The sequence below is a fragment of the Calidris pugnax genome, unplaced genomic scaffold, assembly GCF_001431845.1.
Source record: "Calidris pugnax isolate Ruff unplaced genomic scaffold, ASM143184v1 scaffold20, whole genome shotgun sequence".
NCBI lineage: Eukaryota > Metazoa > Chordata > Aves > Charadriiformes > Scolopacidae > Calidris > Calidris pugnax.
Window position 1 is genome coordinate 22,360,710 of NW_015094510.1, and position 23,784 is coordinate 22,384,493.

At 38.2% G+C, this 23,784-nt stretch overlaps 1 protein-coding gene across 1 annotated transcript in view; it reads left to right on the top strand.

Moving 5' to 3' along the window:
• HSPH1 (heat shock protein family H (Hsp110) member 1) overlaps positions 1-23,465 on the top strand; it is a 25,472-nt gene extending 2,007 nt beyond the window's left edge. Inside the window, exons 4-20 of the mRNA XM_014965746.1 lie at positions 385-442; positions 3,707-3,847; positions 5,686-5,808; positions 6,985-7,084; positions 10,687-10,820; positions 11,322-11,566; positions 12,467-12,695; positions 13,632-13,738; positions 15,076-15,209; positions 17,381-17,586; positions 18,396-18,527; positions 19,248-19,385; positions 19,789-19,914; positions 20,451-20,558; positions 20,655-20,774; positions 21,961-22,122; positions 22,602-23,465. Coding sequence (XP_014821232.1) covers positions 385-442; positions 3,707-3,847; positions 5,686-5,808; positions 6,985-7,084; positions 10,687-10,820; positions 11,322-11,566; positions 12,467-12,695; positions 13,632-13,738; positions 15,076-15,209; positions 17,381-17,586; positions 18,396-18,527; positions 19,248-19,385; positions 19,789-19,914; positions 20,451-20,558; positions 20,655-20,774; positions 21,961-22,122; positions 22,602-22,802 — 2,464 coding nt within the window. The 3' untranslated portion in view covers positions 22,803-23,465. The remainder of the gene's footprint in view (positions 1-384; positions 443-3,706; positions 3,848-5,685; positions 5,809-6,984; positions 7,085-10,686; positions 10,821-11,321; positions 11,567-12,466; positions 12,696-13,631; positions 13,739-15,075; positions 15,210-17,380; positions 17,587-18,395; positions 18,528-19,247; positions 19,386-19,788; positions 19,915-20,450; positions 20,559-20,654; positions 20,775-21,960; positions 22,123-22,601) is intronic.
• The last annotated feature ends 319 nt before the right edge of the window (positions 23,466-23,784 follow it).

Genomic DNA, 23,784 nt, shown 5'->3' on the forward strand with positions numbered 1-23,784 from the left:
GGATGAGGACAACGCACTCTTTTCTGGGGTCAGGCAGGCTCCTAGGAGGGTCCCGGGGCTGATCTCCCTTGGACTGAGGTCAGGTATGGAGAGCCGCCGGCTCAAGGCAGGAATTCCTTGTGAACCGCTATGAGCGGCTGAGCACAGGTGGGATGCAGTCGGGGTGTGAGCTCTTAATTGTGATCACCGTGTTTAAATGTTGGGAAAAGTCCTGAATTCGAGCCAAGACTTTAGAGTCTTTCAATGCTTTACCACAAGCGGGAAGAACGGCACTTTAGCAGAAAGACTTTGGTATTTTTACCTGCAACTGTAGAGAACGCCTCCCTGAGAGTGCTCAGTCCTTCATTGTCAGTGCTGAGGTAATTACCCCGTTGTTCTTTTCAGATCGGTGGTTTCGTTTGGGTCCAAAAACAGAGCTATCGGTGTCTCGGCTAAAAATCAGGTAGGTCGTTTCCTGGCGTTTGTGTGTAACAGTGAATCTGCCGGTGCAAACTGTTGAAGTACCGGTGGCTGCAGAGAGAGTTGGCTCGCTGCAGTTAAAACCAAACAACTTCATTTTTCCTTGTAAAGCCTTTTATTTTAGAAATGCTGCACTATGCTGCCATGCTTCCTTCAGAGAAGTGCAGGGTGGTTTTGCTAGAATGTTACTGCTCTCTATTTCATTGAGCGTAATATTTTCCAGTTAAACAGATCCTTTTCTGTCAACCTAAGGTCATCAGGCTTCATTTCCTAAAGCTTGTATATAGGAGTTTCCTTGCACTTGAACGAAAAAAAAAAATTAAATGCTGTGTATGGTTTCTTGAAATCAGGTGTAAAGGTAGAGTTTTGGCTCAGATTCTTAAAGCTATTTAGATACCTTACTACCTTTGATTTCACTGAAAGTTAAATGCCTGCGTTTTTGAAGGTGTAACTAAGTCCTTAGCTCGGTGGGGTTATTTTGATTTAGGTGCTCTGAAAGATAGAGTTAAAGTAGTGTTTTCAATTTAAAAGGAGGGCTTAATTCTTAATTAATTCTTAATTCAGATATCCTACATGTCTTAGGATATCTGAGTGTAATGGTTCCATGAATCTGCAGGTATGGTAGGATAGGTTGTTATGCAAGGGGTGATTGCTCCTGTAGTGAAAGGACTGCAGTGGGTTTCCATGGAGAGAGCGCTGAAGGAAGCTTTTTTTTCCCCACTGTAATAGCTCCCCTCTTAATTTTGAACAGCCAATGAACTATCAGTTGTTTATATGTTCACAGGCGCACATGCACATTCAGTTACAGGTTAATATTTGGAGTAATAAAGTAAATATATATGTTTGTGTGTTTTCCTTAGATTTAATTTTAGCCTTGCTTTTGTTTATTTGACTGCTTCCACTCTTTCAAGTTGAAAACTAGTATGATTTATCAGTGTGCAGAAATAAATTGTTACTGAAAACAGCAAGTGATCTGAATCCTGTGTAGTCCAGAGTGCGTTTCAGTATTGTTAGATTATTTCAGTAAATGCTGTTGAAAACGTGAAGTAAACTGAAAATGAAGTAGACTTGGTATCTTGAATTGCATTTAAAAGCATGTATTTGCACTAATGAACACCTGTAACTACAGTTGCCTTCAGGGTAACCTTTAAGAGTTCTTACTATATTAAGTCTCTCATGCTTGGTTGTCCTAGCAGTTGAAACTACTTTTGCCAGAAGAAAAGGATATGATACTTGAAATGACAAAATATTTCAGCCCATTTATTTCTCTTGCTGTAAGTGTAATGTAAATGTAAATCAGGTTTCTTTTGTTAATGTAGAAGTTTCTTGACATGGACAGCTAAGAGTTATATTTTCAGTGTCCTAGGGTGTAGCAGCTACTTAAATCCAGGAGTAAAATGATCTTTCATTTGAATAAGTTCCTTAGTTTACAAAAAAAAAGCCAAACAAACCAAGAAAACCCCACCAAAACTCCCTACAAAAGAAAAGAAGAAAAAAACCCGGCATTTAACTGGTGACTTCAACAATGTGATTATGTGTGAGAAAGCTCATAATACTCAGAGGTCCTCTCTAACACTTAAGGAGCTGCTGTTGGAGCAAATTTTCAGAGCACTTTTTTTCCTTTAGGTAAGTCTGGTAGCATTGGAGATGAGCAGTATATTAGTTAACAGACCATAATTCTCAGCTTTCTTAATTGTGACTAAGCAGATATTAAAACATGCTACAGACCTAATGGCATACGATTGCTCTAAAAATATCTTAAGATTGTTCTCTTAGAGAAGTCTCTGAGGTTAATTCTAAATTAGGCTATAAAAGCTACCAGAGTGTTAGGGTTTCTCAGCCCACTGCATGGTAATAATTTTTGCTTCTACGTTCTTCTGCAATACAGCTGTGAATTTCGCAGCATTTAAGTACCATGAAGTTATGGCTATACAAATAAATGAAACTGTGCTGGGAAATTATCTTGGACACAGGAACCTAAATACTCTATTGCATTCAAGTACTGGAATAGTTCCTGGCAAGATTTTTGTCCTGTACTAACTTGAGTCCTTACTAATAATTGCTCAGCACTGTTTGGCAATTAGGAATAAATCAAAGATGGTTCCCAGTAGGCTATTTGGGTGTAACATCTTTCTCTCCACACATACAGCTTAATGAAAATTACTGCTTAATAGTAAGGGTATGGCCTGCTTCTTTGTCAGGGAGCTTTTCTGTTGGAGAATTGTTATAGTTACGTACTTTTCTAATATAAGATGTAGCTCAAATTCTTCAATTCCCTGATGGAAAATTTTGCATGCAATAAGAAACTGATGCTTCCCTTTGAGGCCATGAATGCTGGAAATCTTCCTTTGTGTGCTCGTCATTTGAGTTATTATCATGCAATCTGTTGGTGCCTGACTAAATCTATTCTGGAGAGAACAACGCGCTTTATAGTTTCTCTCCAACAGAGTAGGATTCATTCTGCTCTGAGATACTTGCAGTATCTCTCTTAGGCTGTCCAATTTCTGTTCTGCTTTGCATTCTTGATAAAGAGCGCCTGTCTAGGTCAGTTGGTTCTCTGGGTAGCTCACACTGTATACTTTAAACTGACATTGTTACCAAAAAAAAAAAATCTCATGTTTCCTCCTTCCACTGTATCCTTCTTTGGTCTGGTGCAAGAATTTGTGGTTGCTAGGTAAAAATGAACAGCAAAATGACTTGGTTTAAAAGTAGCTCATGGGGGAAAAAAGTAAGTATTTAAATGTATGTGGAGATGTGTCAGTTTGAAACTTAGTACCTGCAAAAACAGTTGTTTGCCCTTAGTGTAATGGGGTTTGAAGTGAACAGCTGGAGGTGAGGTGGCTGGGACTGCAGGGCCAGTTTCCAAGCATTGCAATTACATGGGAAGTTGGCTCTGATCTTTAATCGTTTGAATTCTGTCTAAATTGGGTGACTAAAGTAGTTGGCACTATAGATGCTGTTATTGCTCACTTGATTGCTTCAAGGTTTTAGAGATACTTGTATAACCCTTGTAATACTTAACATATAATGGTCTGTAAGTATCTGTATCTCTGACTCATAGAATCTTCTGTAGTAATGAGTTGATATGAAGTAGCAGATAGTAATTACAGGTGTTACAGAAACAGATGTGACAAGTGAGAGAGCAGTTGTCATAAAACTTGACTGATGCCTGGGGGCATACAGAGCAGCACTGAACATTGCAGGTTGGTTAAGAGTGGATTTCTAAATATCCTGTATTTCTTTACAGCAAATTACTCATGCCCACAACACAGTATCTAACTTCAAGAGATTCCATGGCCGTGCATTTAATGATCCTTTTGTTCAGAAGGAAAAAGAAAAGTTGAGCTATGATCTGGTTCCTATGAAGAATGGTGGCGTTGGAGTAAAGGTAAATTTGCAGTGTGTCTTTTTGGATTTTATAGCTGAATTTAGAAGTTTACTTTTCAGCACCCAGTCATGAAAATATGGGCTTCATTTAATTACTATTAAGGTTTTCTTTAACATTTATGTTAAAGAGCTCTTGTATGAATAGATAGCTTTATCTTTAAATAGTGGATGTTAACGATCAAATTAAGGTTCATTTGCAAGTAATTGCTGAAATGTGAGCTTCTCTGTTGGCAAATTGTACATCCAGCTCAAGCATCCTGGCAGAAAAACTGCTAAGATAATTACAAGGTCATATGGTTTTACTTCAGAGTATTAACCTTTCTGTCCTCCTTATGTGGAATGCATTGCAACAGTCTAATTACATGGTTACAAAGTCTTTATAAAGTAGTAGGAACTCCTCTTTAGAGTAATTGCTATGAATGTGTGAGACGTGTTTGTCTTCAATGGGCTGCCTGGTGTAAGTTACTTGCAGCAGATGTTTAATAGCAGTTTGTACCACACTGCAGGTTTGACTCTTGCTTGCATTTCAAGCAGTTTGCTGATACTTTCCTAGACTAGGAAAGCTTTTCCTAGACTAGGTGCAGTTAATAACACTCTATTTGCTTACAGAAGTATATAAAAATGTTGATAATGGAGACTTGCTGGCATAACAGATGCTGCTGCTTCACTAATTAAGACCTTATCTTAGGGCTGTGCATTTGGTTTGCTGCTTTTTTGCACTTGATCTTGTGCCTCAAAACTTCAGTATACATCAGGCCTAGGTAATGAAAAGATTACAGAAGAGATTACACGTTAGAATTCTGCCTGGGAGAATAGTCAAGCTTTACAAAAGAGATTTTTTTTTTCTTATGCTGTTTGTGGCTTGTGAGGTTAACAGATTCAGACAGAAATTGATATTTTCCTTTAATTACAATATGTATAGGAGTCTTAGTATATGAGAGAGTCTGTTATTGGGAGAACAGTGCTACTTGGTATTTCTTTTTTGTTGTCAGGCTGTTCAGAGAACAAATTAGTGTTTTTCCTAGAGTCTATTATTGGGAGAACAGTGCTACTTGGTATTTCTTTTTTGTTGTCAGGCTGTTCAGAGAACAAATTAGTGTTTTTCCTATTTAGCTGTGGTTAAAAAGTTTTAAGAACTGATTCAGTAAGACTGGTATGTATAGAGAACAAATTTTCTATTAAAACTGAAATACTTAACTGGACTGATGTGAATAAAAGGAATAAAAGGCAAGTGCTTTTTTTTTTTGTCAAGACTCAACTGTTCATTCATATCATCATCAGAAAAATGGTGATTCCAGAATAATTTCTTGGTAAGGAAGCAACAAATAAACTTTTTGCTGAGCTTCATCTTAAGCTTTTAGCTGTTTTATGTGCATAGATGTACTGTTGTTCTGCAGTTTTTCCTTTCAAGCACTCTTCACATATTTGAGCAAAAGCATGTCAGAAGAAAATAGTCAGCAAGTAACTCTGGACTTTTTTTGCAGTTGGCAGCAGTTTAAAATTTGTTATTTTTAATTTTTTTGGCATAATACTTTGTGACCATGTCTAGCTTTAGTTATATTTTAGACTTGTGTCACTTCTTAAAACACTTCCCTAGACATTTCCTTGATCTATAGAGTTGATATGGTTCTTGATGTTTTAAGTCTGAAAATGGAATTAGTGCTTCTGTAGACATTCAACTGGGAAATTAAATTGTAAAGGAAAGTTCTATAATGAAATAATTAAGCATGTCATGATTGATAGCATATTAGTCAGCAGTATATAAAAAAACATTAAATATAAGTAACTTTTCCTCCGGTTGAACTAATGGAATTGTTTTACCTCTTTTTTTCTATCCAGGTCATGTACATGGATGAGGAGCATATCTTCAGTGTAGAACAGATTTCAGCTATGTTATTGACTAAATTAAAGGAGACTGCAGAGAGTAACCTGAAAAAGCCAGTAACAGACTGTGTTATTTCTGTAAGTAATTGTAGTGCACAGGAACATCATGTCTTTTAACTTCAGCTATTGAGGGCATTTTGTTTCTATTCATGTAGTGTGAAAAAGAACACTGCATAAGCACTTACAAAAGGATTAATCCTAACTAGCTTTAGAGCTTTTGGCTTTAAGAAATGCCAGGGCTGCTTTCATATTCTGGACTCCGACCCATTTCATGAACTCGTTTTCTTGGAGATGTCTGAACTTTCAGACCCAGAACATTTCTGTGATCCAGGTGTATATCCTTCTGCTGCAGCTTGTTTCCATGACTAAGAACAGTAATTACTCATTAAAGACATCTTTGTTTATCAAAGTTTGCCCTCTGGCAGCTGAAAACCTGAGTTTCTGTTCTGTTTATGTTCATCCTCTCAGTGAGGTTTTTTTTTCAATTTATGACTACAGAAAATGACCTCAGATAAAGAACAGCCATTCCATTGTAAAGCCTGAGTATAAAGTAACATCTGCTTCTGTGTCCTCAATGACTCTTTGAAAAGTCTGTTTCATGTTGCATCTAGGAATGCTTAGTTCTGTTAAGAGAAGAGTTTGTTCTCTAGTGGATACCTGGAGAGTACTGTCTTCTAATGGTGTAGTTTCTGTTCCTGGGGACATTAGAGGTCACTGTCCAATGCTAATGCTAGAGATCTGTAGCAAATTTTCAACAACGTATTTCTTCAGAATCTCTTGCTGCTTTTTGGCCAAAACAGATTCTTTGTTTGTTATCCCTTATTTCTTTGCACCTCTCACATCTGTAATGTTGTTGTAGGGTTTTTTTTCCCCACCCTCTTTAGTTTCTTGGACAGGAATACATTACTAATTCTGATTACGCTTATTCCATGTCTGTGTCTCCATAATGCCCAGTTTCATTTTATGTATCAGTAATTAATGTTCCTAGCATTTGTATACAAATAACTCACTCGTTTCTTTCTAGTGTGTGCTCATGTAAACTAACTGATACTTGTTTAATTCCATCTCAGCTTGATTGAATAGAATATTTGAAGTCTCTATTCAGTACTGTAGTTTCATGTTAAGAGTTGCGGTGAGCAAGTGTATTCCTCAAGGGGGATGAATAGGTAGAATTTCTAAATTAATACCTTCACATAAACAGTGCGATGTCTCATTTTATGGAAATAACTTCCCATTCTCACCTTCTTTCTTCAGGTTCCATCATTTTTCACAGATGCTGAAAGGAGGTCCCTTCTGGATGCAGCTCAGATTGTTGGATTAAATTGTCTTAGGTTAATGAATGACATGACAGCAGGTAAGTAGGGTAAAATAACTGTTTCTGCAAATGAAAGGAGTGATAGAGGGTCCATTTAGTTACTCTAACAAGGTTGACTTGAAAAATAAGACATGAGACAAGCATTCTAAAAACTTGTTGCTTTTCTCTTGATTTACAGTCCTTTATCTTAACGTCTTCTGTGTGAAGAGGTATAAGAGTTGAAGCTTTAGTTATCTCCCTAAGTACTTATTTATGAGTCACCACATGTGCCTGGACTATTTGTCCATTTAGTATACTGTCCAGATTTCATGGAAGTAACCTTATTGATGCACAGTTGACGAACTTAGGCAATCTTAAACAAAGTTCCTTGATTAAGTGTCAACACTTAAACATTTCCAAGGCTTTTGTCAGCATAACTGTGGTTTTCAAACCCAAAAAGGTGATTCATCTGCTAATCTGCTCAGAACACTGAAACACTGACAGCATATTGCAGTGTGCACTGGCAGCCCAGAAAGTCAGCTGCATCCTGGGCTGCATCAAGAGAAGCGTGGGCAGCAGGTCGAGGGAGGTGATTCTACCCCTCTACTCTGTGCTCATGAGACCCCACCTGGAGTGCTGTGTCCAGCTTTGGAGTCCTCAGCATAGGAAGGACATGGATCTGCTGGAATGGGTCCAGCGGAGGGCCATGATGATCAGGGGGATGGAGCACCTCTCCTATGAGGACAGGCTGAGAGAGCTGGGGTTGTTCAGGCTGGAGAAGAGGAGGCTTCGGGGAGACCTTTAGTGGCCCTTCAATATCTGAAGGGAGCCTACAGGAGAGCTGGAGAGGGACTCCTTGTCAGGAAGTGTAGTGATAGGACAAGGGGCAATGGTTTTTAACTGAAAGACGGGAGATTTAGATTGGATACTAGAAAGACATTCTTTATTGTGAGGGTGGTGAGGCACTGGAACAGGTTGCCCAGGAAAGTTGTGGCTGCCCCATCCCTGGAGGTGTTCAAGACCAGGCTGGATGGGGCTTTGAGCAACCTGGTCTAGTGGGAGGTGTCCCTGCCCATGGCATGGAGGTTGGAACTTGATGGTCTTTAAGGTCCCTTTCAACGCTAACCATTCTATGGTTCTATGATTCTATGACAAAACCAAGATTTTATTTGGTCTGTCTTAAAATAAGCGTTCTTACCCTGCCTTCCTGCATTTTTCTATTTGCATTGAGAAAGCATTTGTTCCATGTTTTTAAATGCCATAGTAACTAGCATTTGTTACCTGGGGGAAGGATTTGGAAGTAGAGGTCTGTACCAGAAGACAGTTACTTTTCTGGTCTGACTGCTGCTCTTGCTGCCCACATTAGTTAGATAAGTAGGGAAAAGTTTACTTTGGGAGAATGTTCCATGAGAGCATTTTTGGTGCACAGCAGATGGATTCATGCTTTTTGAATTTATTTTTTTTAAGGAGTAAAACAGTCTTAAATATGCATTGATGGATTGGTACCTTATGTTTTTCTAGAATCAGTTTCAGATGAGTATCTACATGGTGATGTATAGGATTTCTAGTAAATGTTGTTGTTTCATCAGTATTATGATCTTTGCGTTGAACACTGTATATTTGCACCTCATGAGGAGCGAATCTGACTGTATGGCAAAAGGCATAGATGCACAATGCTGTTTTCTAGTTTAAGCTTAATTCTTTGTTTATATAGCAAATAGTGCTACAGAGAATGTGTAGTAGTGTGAATTTTTGGTTTGATACAGTGTCCCATGTGCTTGGATTCCTCTGAGTTACAGGGAGTATACATCTCTAGAGTGACTGTGGAGAGAGGAGGAGGATGGATGAATATCAAATCTTCAGTTCTGTTTTCAAAATGTTTATGAATAAACTTTGTATCCATAAAGGAAAAAAAATAGTTTAGCACTCAAAAAAAGTGTTTTTTCAACCTTAACAGTCAAAAAGAGTACCTTACCAACCCCTTTCTGTATTGAAGCAGAAGTAATCCTTGACACTCGATTCAGAGATGACCTTTCATCATATAAGCCAATTAAAGACCTTGCCAGAAAGGCATTGTCACTTCCTTTTTGTTTGGCAGAACACATCAGCATGGTCTATGGCTGTGCAAGAACCTTGAGAGCTTTTCAGGACTTTTTAGCAAGGATCTTTAGAAGCTTTACCATTAGGATGAGAAGTCCCCAGAAGGGTAGATAGCTTTCATTCCCTTAGCAGCACCAGCAACTTTTCTTTACTGCGTTGCACATAGCATGTCTAATTTCTTTTTCCTTATCTTTCAAGGCTAGTGAGTACTATTTTAAATGTAAGAATCTTTAATCACATCTTTGGGGAAGTGATCCTGAGGTATAGTAGGGCAGAAAAGAAAAATTTTTTGGTTTTTTTTAGCAAAAGGCAAATTCTGCTGTGGTTTATCAAGTTTTGTTCATGAATTTATTTGTAGCTTAGAAGCAAAGGCAATGTGTTCCGTCTGCTCAGAAATACAAACTTTACGTGAATGAACAGACCAATATGCAATTTCAGTCAAATGTAGATCAATGTAACAGATACAGAAACTCTATTTAAAGAAATGTTTTTAACTACCTCTTAGAGACTGCTTGTGAGGGTGCAAAAACTACTTGTTTTTGTAGACCCCAAACAATCCATACAGATGAGAACGCACCAACTGCAGGGAAACTTTATTGGACATCAGAATCCATAGATGTCAAGTCTCTGACCAGTGGGAAACTTGACTGTCCTTGTCCCAGATGGTCTGGAAGAGGGAGTTGATGTCCCTTTCTCTTCAAGTGAGAGGACATCAGTGTGACTATAAAACGTTGCTTTTCAGAGTACGTGTTCCAGGCCTTCCTTGCCACCTTCTCTAATGCTCTGATTCTCTTGCCTGATAATCTGTCTGGTATCCTGGCTGTTATCTGCGTCTTGGCATTTTTTGTCATACACAAATATACATTCTGTCTCATGTCACAGTCTTAGCCTTTCCTGTGTAACCATGTAGCCAACCAAGACTCTAGGGTTTTAGTTATCTTCAGTTACTGCGTCAGCCTTCTGCCTAGTTTTGATGCTGCTATCCATCCAGAATGAATGCTGCAGCAAAACTGTGTTCTGTCCTTTGACTTCATTATCTTGTGTTTACGTGCCCCAATGGCTTCTGTTTTGATGCACTTAACAGACTGTCCCTGCCTGATATTCTGTATAGGTGAAGATTCTTCCCTTTTGCAGCATCTGCTGACCACTTACAGCATTCTCGGACAAAGACCTCCTTGTGCCTGGGAGATAGTCCTTGTAGATACAAAAGTGGATTTCAGTTTTGTTGTAAAGATGCTCTGGTTTCTTGATTACTATTGCAAAGCAAAAAAAAATAAAAAAAATAAACAGACCAAAGTGGAAAACCCCTGAATGGGATGATTGTTCCTTAGTTTTGCATGCTTAAACACTTACAGAGCATATACATGACTGAGGAAGGATGTTTTACTTCTCAAATCCTACAATATAACTAGTGGAATAAAGCTTCCATGTAATTAAGAGCTTGCATAGATGTATGTCTGGAGTTGTCTTGGTGCTCTTGATCCTATAGCTGGGGATGTGGTGACATGAAATTGAAGACTCACTAGAGATTGCATTGATAATATCTGACACTTATTTTGCAGTGGCTCTGAATTACGGGATTTATAAACAAGACCTTCCAGCTCCTGAAGAGAAGCCACGGATAGTTGTATTTGTTGATATGGGGCATTCTGCATTTCAAGTATCAGCCTGTGCATTCAACAAGAGTAAACTAAAGGTAGTGATATTAACTGAAAATAAAAGGATTTATGAGATACTAGAATCAAATGGCCTCTAAACCTACCTTGTTTTTAAAATTCTGAAATAATTTAATGCATATGGGAAATGGCAACAAGTCAAAAGGTGAACATTTTTCAGTGTCCTTCGTTTCATTAGGATGGTTTCAAATAGAGGCTGTAAATTCCTTGCAATACACCAATGTACGATATGCAGTACAACTGCTATGTTTTAGTTTTTTTTATCTAAATGGATGGGTGTGTGGGTTAAAATTGTGAATGCTTAAGATTGTCATTTGGCTACTTAGTCTTACTTCCACTGTAAATGTGAAGAGCAATTTTTGGCTCAGGTGGTTGATTGAGGTACTTAAGTTTGTACAATGGAAGATTGGCTGACTTGTCCCCAACCTTTTTGAAGCAAAGGCTTGCTGATGCTGGAGGACTGCTATTCCATTTGATTTTTTCTGAGTGTAAGACTGAATAATTGTTTTCTTTCAAACCAGGTACTTGGCACAGCATTTGACCCTTTCCTAGGTGGAAGAAACTTTGATGGAAAGCTAGTGGATTACTTTTGTGCAGAAATAAAAGCCAAGTACAAACTAGATCCAAAAACTAAAGTTCGAGCTCTTCTTCGTCTGTATCAGGAATGTGAGAAGCTAAAGAAACTGATGAGTTCAAATAGCACAGACATTCCCCTAAACATTGAGTGTTTCATGAATGACACTGATGTATCTGGAAAAATGAACAGGTGAGTTCTGTACAAGACAGGTGATTCCTTTGGCGGTCGTATTTTGTAAGTGTTTCTTCCTATGTTTAAAGAAACTTACTGTGCTAAATTTCAGTGCAGCTGCTGAATAGCTGTGGCATTTTGGTAATGCTAGAATAACTAAGGCTGTAAAATATAATGTTCAGCTACCTGAGCAATGTTTCAGTGTAATAACATGTGCTTAAGAGGCTTGGATGTTTTTTGTAGAATGACACATCCTTAAAATCATGGATTGATGTATGAAAATCAGACTGGGGAGGGGAGGGAGGAGGGAAGGCAAGGGATGGCTGCCTATTTAGGCTGCCTGCATATTTTAAGTAACTGAAATCGCATACTGCTCTTCAACAATTGAAGCTTTGTTCCTTTTTTCTGTTCTTACCATACTGTGGATATTGGCAGAGAAATGGAGGACAGTAAGTGGTGCTTATGGGGAATGACATGATTATGACCCGAGTGTAAATGAAGTCTGTGCGTGTCTCTTTCTCTTGCACACATTCAGAGGCACAACTTAATTTGCAGTCACTGTTAGTCCTGTAACTACTGCCAAGAGTATTTAGGCAATGTTTTTTCATTGTAAAGGAAGCATCACTGTTGTCTTTATTCTTATCTGTAACCTTTCCTGGTAGGCAAGTATATAGCACCTGCCCAAACAATGCCTTTATCTTATTTAATTACACTGGTAGCAGCAGAGTAGGAACATTTGTAAGCTGCTGTTCATGTACTGCCTTGTCTATGGTTGTCACTTCAGCCTACTCACCAGGGTTTAAATCTCTTCGCAGTGTAGTTAACAGACCTGGGCAGCATCAGTTTGGAAGCAAGAATACCAGGAAATCTTAGTGGTGGAATAGGCATTTTTTGGTTAATTGCGTTTTCTTTCCTTAGGTCACAATTTGAAGAATTGTGTGCTGACTTGCTGCAAAGGATAGAGATGCCTCTGCTCTTGTTAATGGAACAAACACAACTGAAAGTGGAAGATGTAACTGCTGTAGAGATTGTAGGGGGAGCAACACGCATTCCTGCTGTCAAAGAGAGGATTGCTAAATTCTTTGGCAAAGATGTCAGTACAACACTGAACGCAGATGAAGCTATAGCTAGAGGCTGTGCTTTGCAGGTATAGTACTGGCAGCACTTTCTTGAAGAATTACCCAAGCAGTTATGAGGAATGGCACAAGTGGTCCATTTTAAAGCACACAAGGGAACATACATTGTTCACTGGGTCTTTTTATGGGACTGTGCTATTTAAAGCGTCCAGAGTACTCCTCTGGTACAGTACTTTACTGAAAATGCTGATGCTGGGTGTATTCTATAAGCAAGCAGTCCACTCCAAAAGAACAGGATCTAGGCATCTTTAATGAGAAAAATTTAAGTTGCTGTCAAGCTGAGGGAAGAGATTTTTAGTCAAAGTGTACGAGAGCCCAAAACACTGCACCTTTGCGTTTTCTGGTATCCAACTTTCCATCAATGTGAAACAGACTTTTATTCTGTCTCCCCTCATTTTTATAGTTTCCAGCTGGTGGACTGTATTTTCACAAGCAAACTTCTCATTCTGCCTTTTCTTCTTTACTCATTCTCTTATTTCACCCTCTCTTCTTTGACTTGTTTCTTTACCCTGTCTCAATAATTGCTTTCCATCACTAGCAATTAGTTGTCTCCAGGGAAAGAAGCAAAACCTGTAAGATAAACACCACTTCTTGTAGGACTAAGTAATGCAGCACTTCCATTCTTAACAGTCCTGATACTCATTTAGATATACCTTTTTTCACAAGCTATGGCAAGGCTAGGGCCAAAAGACCTGCTTACCCAAAGAGTATAAATACTTCTTTATGAGATTTGTTTTCTTATCATTTCCATTGAAATCAGGACATTACCTAGCTCTGTTTTAAAGTCAACACAGTTCTCTTTTTCCATTGAAATAGTGAAATTTGCCTAGCTCTGTTTCAGTAAAGTCAAGACAGTTCCCTTTCTCTTGATGAAAGGTGTTTAGCTGTCTGGGTGGGTGGAGCAGAGCAGTTAACCAACTTTAATGCATATCTTGTTTTTTGTTTAGTGTGCAATTCTTTCTCCAGCTTTTAAAGTGAGAGAATTCTCTGTGACAGATGCTACACCATTCCCAATATCTCTGTTGTGGAACACAGAAGCAGAGGACACTGAAGGGTAGGTAGCTCCAACTACAGTTCTGTGAAGCTTTTGGCCTTCATAATTCAAGGAAAATGTTCTTGGTTGCATTTAAATTAAGGTTTTGGCAAGCTGATGGAGAAAACCTGTAGATTGCGTGCAAGAGATGGTTGACAGTGGAGTAAAGGCATGTGTTGAAATTTTAACCATAGCTTCTCATGTGTTAAAAAATGAAGGTTAAAGTTGTGATTGAATGAGCCACCAGCCAGTGGTTGCATTGCCCTTATCTGGTTGTCAGGTTTTGGAATGCAAAATGAACTAGAACAACTGCTGGATCCTGATCCAGCTTTTCCTTTCTGGCTGCTTTTTACTCAAGGTGTTCCTAATATCTGTCTGTATTCCTATTTTAGTAGGATCTTTATGCACTGTGTAAATATTGTGAGTTTACATAGATAATATTTGTCTGGCTGAAAACACAAGAAAAGATTTAACTTTTAAGAGTTTTGTAGAGAAATTTCTTGCAATTGCAACGTCTTAAGACACTGACCTCTCTGCTGTTAACTGCCACACCTTTGGGAAATGCAGTTGCTGTCTAGAATGTAAAGAGGTCCGAGTTGAACTTTTGGGTAGTTTAGAGTTCTATGGGGATCTGTTCATACCTTTCTCAGTCTTTGTAATTCAGCCTTTTCTTTTTTTCTATCTTCTGTGGAGATGCAGAACCTAATTGTTCTGTCACGTGCTTCCAAGAGCAACCTGTGAGTTTGCATTCTAGGTGAAGCTTTATTTTCTCACTTTTAGGTCTTTAGATGAGATCCTTCTATAGTTAGGAGACAAAACTTAGTTGGAAATTAGAATCAGACTGGCACAATAGCGGACAGACGCTAGAGGAAGAACATAAAGCTGGTTGTCTTTCTGTCATATCAAGGAATGAATAATAATCTGGTGTCAGGCTTCTCATCTGAGCCACAGAGTAAATGAGTAATGAATTAACAGGTCTATAATTAGCCTTTTGAGACTAACTGAGGAAGGGTGCAAATTATGATTTAAATTATGCTTATCCAAGCTCAGAATAATGTCTTTACAGGAAATAAATTCTGGAGGTCTGCTGATAGTGTGTCACTGAATTGCCACCTGCATCTAACATTTACTTGCTTCTGAGACTCAAAATTAGTGGAATAGGACAATTTCCCATTACAGTACACAACAGTAATTGGGTTTTTTCCTTACAGTACAGTAGTGAATTGTCTTCCTTGGAATTGTTCAGAAGGGTAAATGTGTCAAGACATGGTGACATTCCTGTGAAGAGTTGTGACCCTAGATCAAAGCCTTTCAGCTCAAATACTCTGCTAAAAGTGATGTTTTTCTCTTCATTATAGGGTTCATGAAGTGTTCAGCAGAAATCATGCAGCACCTTTCTCCAAGGTTCTTACGTTCTATAGGAAAGGTCCATTTGAGTTAGAAGCTTTTTATTCTGATCCTAAGGGAGTCCCATATCCTGAGTCAAAAATTGGTAAGCAATTAATTGTCCTGGGAATGGTGTTGTCTTACATTGTTTGGTCTTAAATCAGTTCTGTAACTTTGTGTTACACTACGGCTGTATGACATGTATTTAGTTTTTTGTGTCAGGAGGACTCAATTTTCAATTCTCCATTCCATAGGTAACAGAATTTGGATTTTTTTTTTTATTTTTCTGTATTGTAAAGCTGCTTCAGTCCAATGAAGAAATGAGGGGAAACTATAGCTGAGTGCCCCAGACTAGAATGGGGCTATCACTACAAAACGTAACTTTTAAACTTTTTAAATCTGCTTATTGCTAAAGCAAGGCATAAATAATTGAAAAAGTATATCCTGCACATAAACTTAAACACATCTTGAGTAACTAGTTGTGTTTTCCTATACTTTCTGGGTTTGACATAACGCTGAATAAGTTTTTATCAAGGCAGCCTGAAATAATGGCAGCTACAAGACTACAGTATTGATTTGAATTGTCTAGGTAACATTTATAAGCAGCTCTTTCATCCTTTTTGATAAATTACAACATTGACAGTGTTGACACTTACAAAGACCCTACAATGTGATTAGTGAGAAAGAGATTATGATGGTAAAGACAGGACAATTAAATAATTGCTCTTGAGTTCTAAACATGCAATTAATGTTGTATGTTTGCATGAAAAATTAAGATAAAGCTATTACTTGTTGCCAAGTAATTGCTTGGTTTTGTTAGAATGTTCAACTTTTTTTTCCCCCAGAGTCGTAGAAGAAATGGCAGTTGTATTGTCAATATTTAACCAAAGTTCGTCCTGTTGCTTAACAATGCACTTAAAATACAGTGTCATTAGAATTTCAGTGTTAAATATAAGCTTTGTAAATATTCTTTAAATGGGTAGAAGAATAAAAACTTTTCCATCTGATTTACCAATATTTCAGCTAATGCTTAGTGCACTACAAAGTTACCAAAACCTATTATGCAAACTGAAAAGGTCAGTTATTTTCTCTACTTCAAAGCAAATCATGTGGTTGTTTCACTGAGAGTCACAAAGTTCGAATACCATATGTCTTAGAAAACAGCACAGCATTTTGTAGTTACAGAAGCAGCAAACTTAGTTTCATTTTAACTCTTACCATAAAGACTGGTGGTGGGATGTGTGACTGTTCAATTTATAGGGTTTTAATGAATAAGAAGATGTTAAACTGCTCTTTTGCAAACTAGTAAGAATAGAGCTGAAAATCAAACTGTTTTCAGCTCAGTCATGGATTAACTCTTTGCTCAGAACAGAGTTACTAGTAGTCCTAATAGGCGAGTCAGTAGTTGCGATAAGACTTCCAAAAGGGAGGACAGGTCACAACTCCAGTATTACTGGATTTACAAGAGAAGGGAGCATTACATTCTTTAGCCTGTAAAGTAAGCAGGTAAAATGCATAGTGTTTAGGTCTTTTGATGAAGGGATTGTGTGTGCAAGCATCTGTATAACCAGCCAGTGATGAAATCAGTGAACTTTGCAGCTCTACAAGCATCGTAATCTCCAGGTCACTGTTTTGGTGATAGACACATAACTGTGTAGTAGGCAGGAAAAATGTCTGCTCTTAACGTCAAGGAAATCTGATTCTTTGTATACTGTTAAACTAGTTGTATCTCTATTTTAGTTCCTCAGTGCTTGTTTCAAGTATTACGGGAGTTACAAAACAGTTGCATTCTGCCCTAGAGTAAAAGGTAATAGTGGACTTACTTAAATGTTAGAAGCTGAAAGGAACGCTTCGAGAAATGCTGTTTCTGTGTTGGGTAGGAACTTGTATTATGAAGACATACCACTGAATGTTGGCATTAGACTAAGTCTTTCTGTTGTTTTCTCATCCCATTATAGCATCATGGATAGCACAAGTAAGGGGGAGTAAGCTTTTAGTTTTGTATTTACTCTATATTACTAGCAGCAGGAGAATCTACCATAAATGATGAAAATAGACATTCTCCCTTTCAGTTTGTAAGGTAAAGTTAAAAGCAGCATACTTTGGGGTGGTTTGGTTGGGGGTTTTTTTTTGTAGTATTCATTTCATTTTGAGGACCATGAAATTAGCACAGAGGCTTCATCGAATATTTACAAAATGCGTCCTCTATGAAAGTGGGAGGTGTTTTCCTGGCTCTGTTTAATTCCACTGTGTGAGTATTGATTCCTTTGGTTTTAGGTAGGTATGTTATCCAGAATGTGGCAGCGCAGAAAGATGGAGAAAAGTCTAAAGTCAAAGTGAAAGTCCGTATCAATACTCATGGCATTTTCAGTGTGTCCACTGCATCCATGGTAGAACCAGTCAAAAGTGAAGACAGCGAAGATGTTGGTGTTGAGACTGAAGTGGAATGTCAGGAGCAGAGGCCTATTGAAAACTCAAGCGATGTAAGTTGACCTTTCTTGTGTGTGAATGTTCTTATGATGAAAGTGTTTTGTTGTTACATACTCTGGAGGAAAAATACCACCTTCAAAGCAAGTAAAATGAGGTTAATTGAGATGTGTATAGCTGTCAGGAAATATAATGTCTTTATATCAAGAAGAGGAGAAAATCTATGCTGTCTTGAAAGTGTGTGGATTTCAAAATCAATTACTGGGCAAAGTACCAAATAGCAGCAGGTGGGTTGCTTGGGGGTGGGGTTGTGGGCTGCCATAGTTATCAGACTATTCCAAATAGGAAAACTTGGCTTGGATTATTATTCATACATGTTCTTTGTGTTAAAAGGATTTGTGCATAGCCCTTTATGTTAAAAGTTTTTATCTTTTGAAACTTTTTGTGGAAGGGAAGGCTGGATTGTTTTCTCCAGCGTTGAAGGGGAGGGGAACACTGGGGAATAATGCAGCACTGTTACGGTGTACTTGATGTTTTAATAATTTTCTGAGGGGGAAAAAGAACTTAAAGCTATGACTCAATAAATTAAAAGCCACGTTTTGTAAGAGAAAGCGGTAGCGTGCGCACACACGCACACGAGTGTTATGCTGTAGGCCTGGCACTGGTACCATTTTCACTAAATCCTCCTGAACTCGCACCTAGTCTGTATCTCCGTTAGAAAAGCGTGTGTTTCTGCGTGTGCACAGATGCTTTGTAGGGCACTTTATACAGTATGTGTGTCCGAAGTGAAGTGCCCTATAACTTTATAACTTAAATACAAGTGCACATGCCTTCTACATCCTTTGTGCCTGGGCTTTCATTACAGAAAAATATCCAGCAAGAGAACAGTGAGGCTGGAACACAGTCCCAGGTACAAACTGATGGTCAGCAAACGTCACAGTCTCCCCCTTCATCAGAACCTCCCTCTGAAGAAAACAAAAACCCAGATGTCAAGAAAGTGAGTGACCCTTTAACTCTGTTGAAAATGTTATGCTCTATAATGGTGGCGTTTAAAATGGTAACATATTCCAGGAAAAAGTAAGGAACTTGGAGCTTGGAACCTTTTTCATTTTTATACCTTTTATATTGTGAAAAATAATGTATGTATCTCAATATTTTTTGCAAAATAATTACTGCAAGAAGTCTTTCTCTATTAATTCCCTGTCCCTTTATGAGCTGTTGTACAGCTAATTTATTTGGGTTGCAGACATTTCAATTTTTTTAACAGCTGTTAGAAGTCAAGCTTATTAGACCTGCTGAGAGAAGTTGGGATCAGGAATTCATAAACCTAACAGGAAATAATCTACGTGAAAAACATAGGCTTGCCTGATATTGCTAGTAGTTTGCTCTTTCGTCTGTATAAAATGAGAAATGTTCTGAGTTATAATCTTGCCACTGTCAGCATCACCAGTATAATGCTAAGCTACACATGGGCACTTCTGGAAAACCTGCAGATACACCATGTAGCTGAGAAACATCCTCCGTGTAGCTCAGTACTTAGACTGTAAGCAGACCAGGATAGGAGGTGGAGTCCCCAAAGGGAAATTTTATTGTGAAGATTCTGAAAGCTCACAGAAAATCTCTGCATGTTCTTCGTGTTAATGTTTCTTTCATCATAGTGCTGCTTCATCAGAAGGAAGTCAGGAAAATGATCTTATTTTTCTTCTCTCCAACTCAGACAAATGAGAAGAAAGGTGATCAGCCCCCAGAAGCTAAAAAACCCAAGATAAAAGTGAAGAATGTGGAACTACCTATTGAAGCTAACTTGGTTTGGCAGTTAGGAAAAGATCTCCTCAATATGTATATTGAAACGGAGGTGAGTTAGAGTGTGGTTTAGACGTCAAATGCAGTTATTTACCATTCATCTGCTTTTTAAGGCAACCCCTGATTTTTTTCTGTGACCCTGAAGTGTGGACTCTAATTTGCAGTGAGCTAATTAATACACAGTCCAGTTTTAACACATAATTGACAGATGTTAATCAGATTGAAGTGTTGTTTATAGCATCAGAGTACTAATCCATGGAATGACATCACAGGTTGGTTCAAGCTGTTGTAATCCAGAGAAAGGTATGCCATTTCTTCAGGTGAGGCCACTTTGTAGCAATGAGAATTCCAGCACTTGCATGAGTCAAAGCCTCTCGGAGATTAATGTGTTTTACAGGAGCTGTTTGAGCAGAGGTATTTTTATATTTAAATCATTATATTCTGTGGTTATACAGGGAAAGATGATTATGCAAGATAAACTGGAGAAAGAAAGGAATGATGCAAAGAATGCAGTGGAGGAATATGTGTATGAGTTCAGGGACAAGTTATCTGGACCATATGAAAAGTTTGTTTGTGAAAAGGTAAGTAATGGTTTCAGGAACATCTCTGAAAATATAAATACCAAATATCTGTTCTGTATTCTTTCATCAAGCTTTCTCATAGCTACCCTGGAAATAGGTGAAAACCATAACTCATTTGAATGATGTCTAGGACTGATCCAGAGTTAGGTTCAGGCTTAGCAAATAATACATATCCCTGAAAATAAATTTTATCACAAGTAGGAAGTTTTGATTCCAAATAAAGTTGGTGACTATAAGGAAAAGCTGTGTTGCTGTATCCATAACCAAAAACATGAATTAAAGCTGCACCTCAAGCATTGGCCTAATCATGGTCAAAAGGCTACAAATGCCACCTGTGTTGTAGATGTGTGTGTTTCCCAATTCAGAAGCTGGTGTGGTTTGTGTACACTTGATTAGGGAAAAGCTGCAGTAGAAATGTAATTTGTACATTGGAGGCTAAGAATTAATATGTATATTTACCAGTGTCCTTTTACTGCAAGACACAGAGTCAATTGATGCATATTTTGATGTTTGACATGATTTATATTGACACATAGGATCTGCAGGGATTCTCTGCACTCCTGACTGAGACAGAAGGCTGGCTGTACGAAGAGGGTGAGGATGAAGCTAAGCAGGTGTACGTAGACAAATTAGAGGATTTAAAGGTATGTCTGTTAGTATGCCCAAATTGTTTGGTCTGATATTTTGGAAACTTTGCGATATTAACGAATCATGTAACACATAGGAATTACTTTTTCTAGAAATTAGGTACTCCAATTGAAATGCGCTATCAAGAAGCAGAAGAACGACCGAAGCTGTTGGAGGAACTGGGACACAGGCTCCAGTATTATGCTACAATAGCTGGGGAATTCAGGAATAAAGTAAGTGGCCTCAAAATACCTTTATTTTACCACCTAGTGTTCCACTGAGGCTCACCAGCTGGCAGAAGCTTCAAATTCACTTTCAGATGAGCTGCGATCTGCTGTTATATAGGTCACAAGTTTAACACCGCAAATGTTTCCCAGTCCTCAAAAAAATCTCTCCTAGTGTGTCATATCTTGATACTTGATACTTCTGGATGTTTTCAGGCCAAAAAGGACATTCTTACAAAGAGTGAGGGTTAGACTTATGGTCTGAATCTTGACCTTTTAAAAGCTAATCTGACTCTCTTTAGAAGTGTGCTCTTTCTCCAGTTCTCTCGGGAACAAGAATTGTGCCATGATGAGAAGCATTACTGTAAAAGCTACTCAAGATAAATTTAAACATCTAGCCTTTTTTATTATATATGGGTGTTTGGGGTTTTTTTTGTCATTGATATTTGAAGATTACTTTCTTGATAAGAGTTCCTGCCTTATGAAAATTTCCTTCTTGGGTTTCAACTTAATGAGTTTTAATAGGGCAGCTTGCAATGCTCAAACTAATGCAGTTTGAAGTTAAGATTTGCATCAGAAACAATTGTCCTCACAGCTATAGATTACAAATTTGTCGTTAAGTGAAGTTCTTCTGTAATATTAGAGAGTCTTGAAATAACTAGCATCATTGAAAGTAGTACATTTAAGACCTGAATCCATATTTAGAATTCATAACCAAAATCATAGGTTGAGTCGCTGGGTGTAGGTCCCTCTCCTGCTATCAGGTAGTTGTGTAACTCTGACATGCAGGGAATGCTCTTAAAATTGAACAACTGATCCTGTCCCTTTCTGTGAACAGCAGAATTGCAGTCTAAATTATAAACTATCTTGGGCCCATGTAAGACTCTCCAGGAGGGAGGGGATTTATTTTTTTATCAGCCTTGTTAAGAATGTTATATTTTATGTGACCTGTCTGTGAACCTCTATTCCCTCTGTGAACTAGGTTTCCTGTTTGGTTATGGGGCAAAGGAAGCTTTATTTTGGCATCTGTCTTGTCTCTTGCTGTAACAGATCTGGCTTATAGCCAACTTCTATTTATTTTTGAAAATTCAGTAAAGATTATAAGTTGTGAATAATTGGGATAGTCTCATTGGCATAACTTGATGACAGTAAGCTTGACATCATTAACTAATACAAAACATTTGTGTTTGGGCAGGATGAGAAATACATCCATATTGATGAAATGGAAATGATGAAAGTAGAGAAGTGTGTTAGTGAAGTGGTGGAGTGGATGAATAATGCTGTGAGTGCACAGGCTAAGAAGAGCTTGGATCAGGATCCAGCTGTGCGTTCAAGTGAAATTAAGGCAAAGCTACAGGTAAGTTCCATAAGAAACTAATTTTAGAGGCTGGTGCTAGGCTGACAGCTGTCCTCCTCCTTCTCCCCCAATTTCATCTTACTGCTCCAGTGTTCTTAAAGGGTAGCTGAAGCTGGATCAGGAGGAGATTCAGTAGAAAGTGGAGTAGCTCTACTATACTCTGTGCAACTCTGGGGAGCTTATTGACATTTTATGTCTGTCAGTCACCTAAAAAACTCGGGTTGTTTTTGCAGTGTTACTAGTAGGCACAAAATCGACATGTGAAATCCAAAATATTAAGTTGAAGAACTTTGCCCACAGAACTTCAGAAGGTAGACTGGTTAATTAATGTAAGGGTACTTGTCAGTAAGTCTTGTCGGTTTCTACTCTGGAAACATACAGAAGCAAGTTTTAGTCTTTTGGGCACAGGACTCTTCATGGTAGTGAAGCTGGTGATTCCTTAATATATTTTCTGACCACATCTTTTCCCTTTCTTTTAGGAGTTAAACAATGTCTGTGAGCCTGTTGTGACACAACCAAAACCAAAAGTTGATTCTCCTAAGGAAGAAAACCCATTAAATGAACGGGGTGATTATAAAAATGAAGACATGGGAGAAGATGACAAAAATTCTGAAATGCCTCAACAAAATGGTGAATGTCATCCGAGTGATCAAAACCCTGTTAGCATGGACTTGGACTAAACCACTGCACTTGCAGCAAGTTATTTCATCCCATGACAGAAAATATTTTTGCTGTCGTATGTGATGGGGGGTGGGAATGCATTATTTTGGGAACTATTTATATTTTTTTCTTAAGACTTGTCTGGGATATGTTGTGTTATGGGAGGAAGAATAGTAATAGTGTTGATCATGACTATCCTAAAAGGAAAATTGCCTTGGTAACTTTCAGATTCCTGTGGAATTGTGAGTTCATACTAAGCTTCTGTGCAGTATTTAACCATTTGCATCACTAAAGATGAAAAGAAGCCCTTGCTCTGAAATATACTGCTCCTTCAAAAGGTTGTAATCAAAACCTGCGTAGGCATTTGTAGATGCCAAGGTAGTTTTCTTTCGTCTGGACATCTAATTGGGTATGTCAGTAAAAAGCCAGTGTCTGTCCCATTCAGAAGGATTTCTTCTGGAAAGTCCTTATGTTCTAAGGTTTTTGATTATTGCAATCCGAAGCACTTATCAGGTACTAAGATGGTGAAATGTGTTAGTAGCATGCAGAAACGCTTACGTTTCATCTCTTGCTAAACAATACATTTTTCATGTGGGGTACATAAAATGAAGGAAATGCTAATTCTGTTAGTGTTATTGTGAAGCTTTTTAATGAGCTTTAAAATAAAGTTCATTTTACTGGTATCTCCTGACTTGTTGGATTTAGCTGTTTTCAGTATTTCTGGTGTGTTGCCCCTCTCACGGTTTGTGACAGGCCATTGCTTTGGGTTCCTGTGCATGAGAATCATAAAAAAAAATAATCTTGCACTTAAACAGAACAGTTGTGCAGGGAGTTGCAAGTAGCTTGGCTGCTTAACGAGTTATGCCTCTCTTTGCTCCAGGAGTTGTACATACCTGAAAGAACCTGGAAACTTCACAGATGTTAAGGCATAGGACAAAATTTGTAACACAGAACCCTACAGTTTAGAGACAATCTGCACTTCAGGATAAGATGTTGAAACCT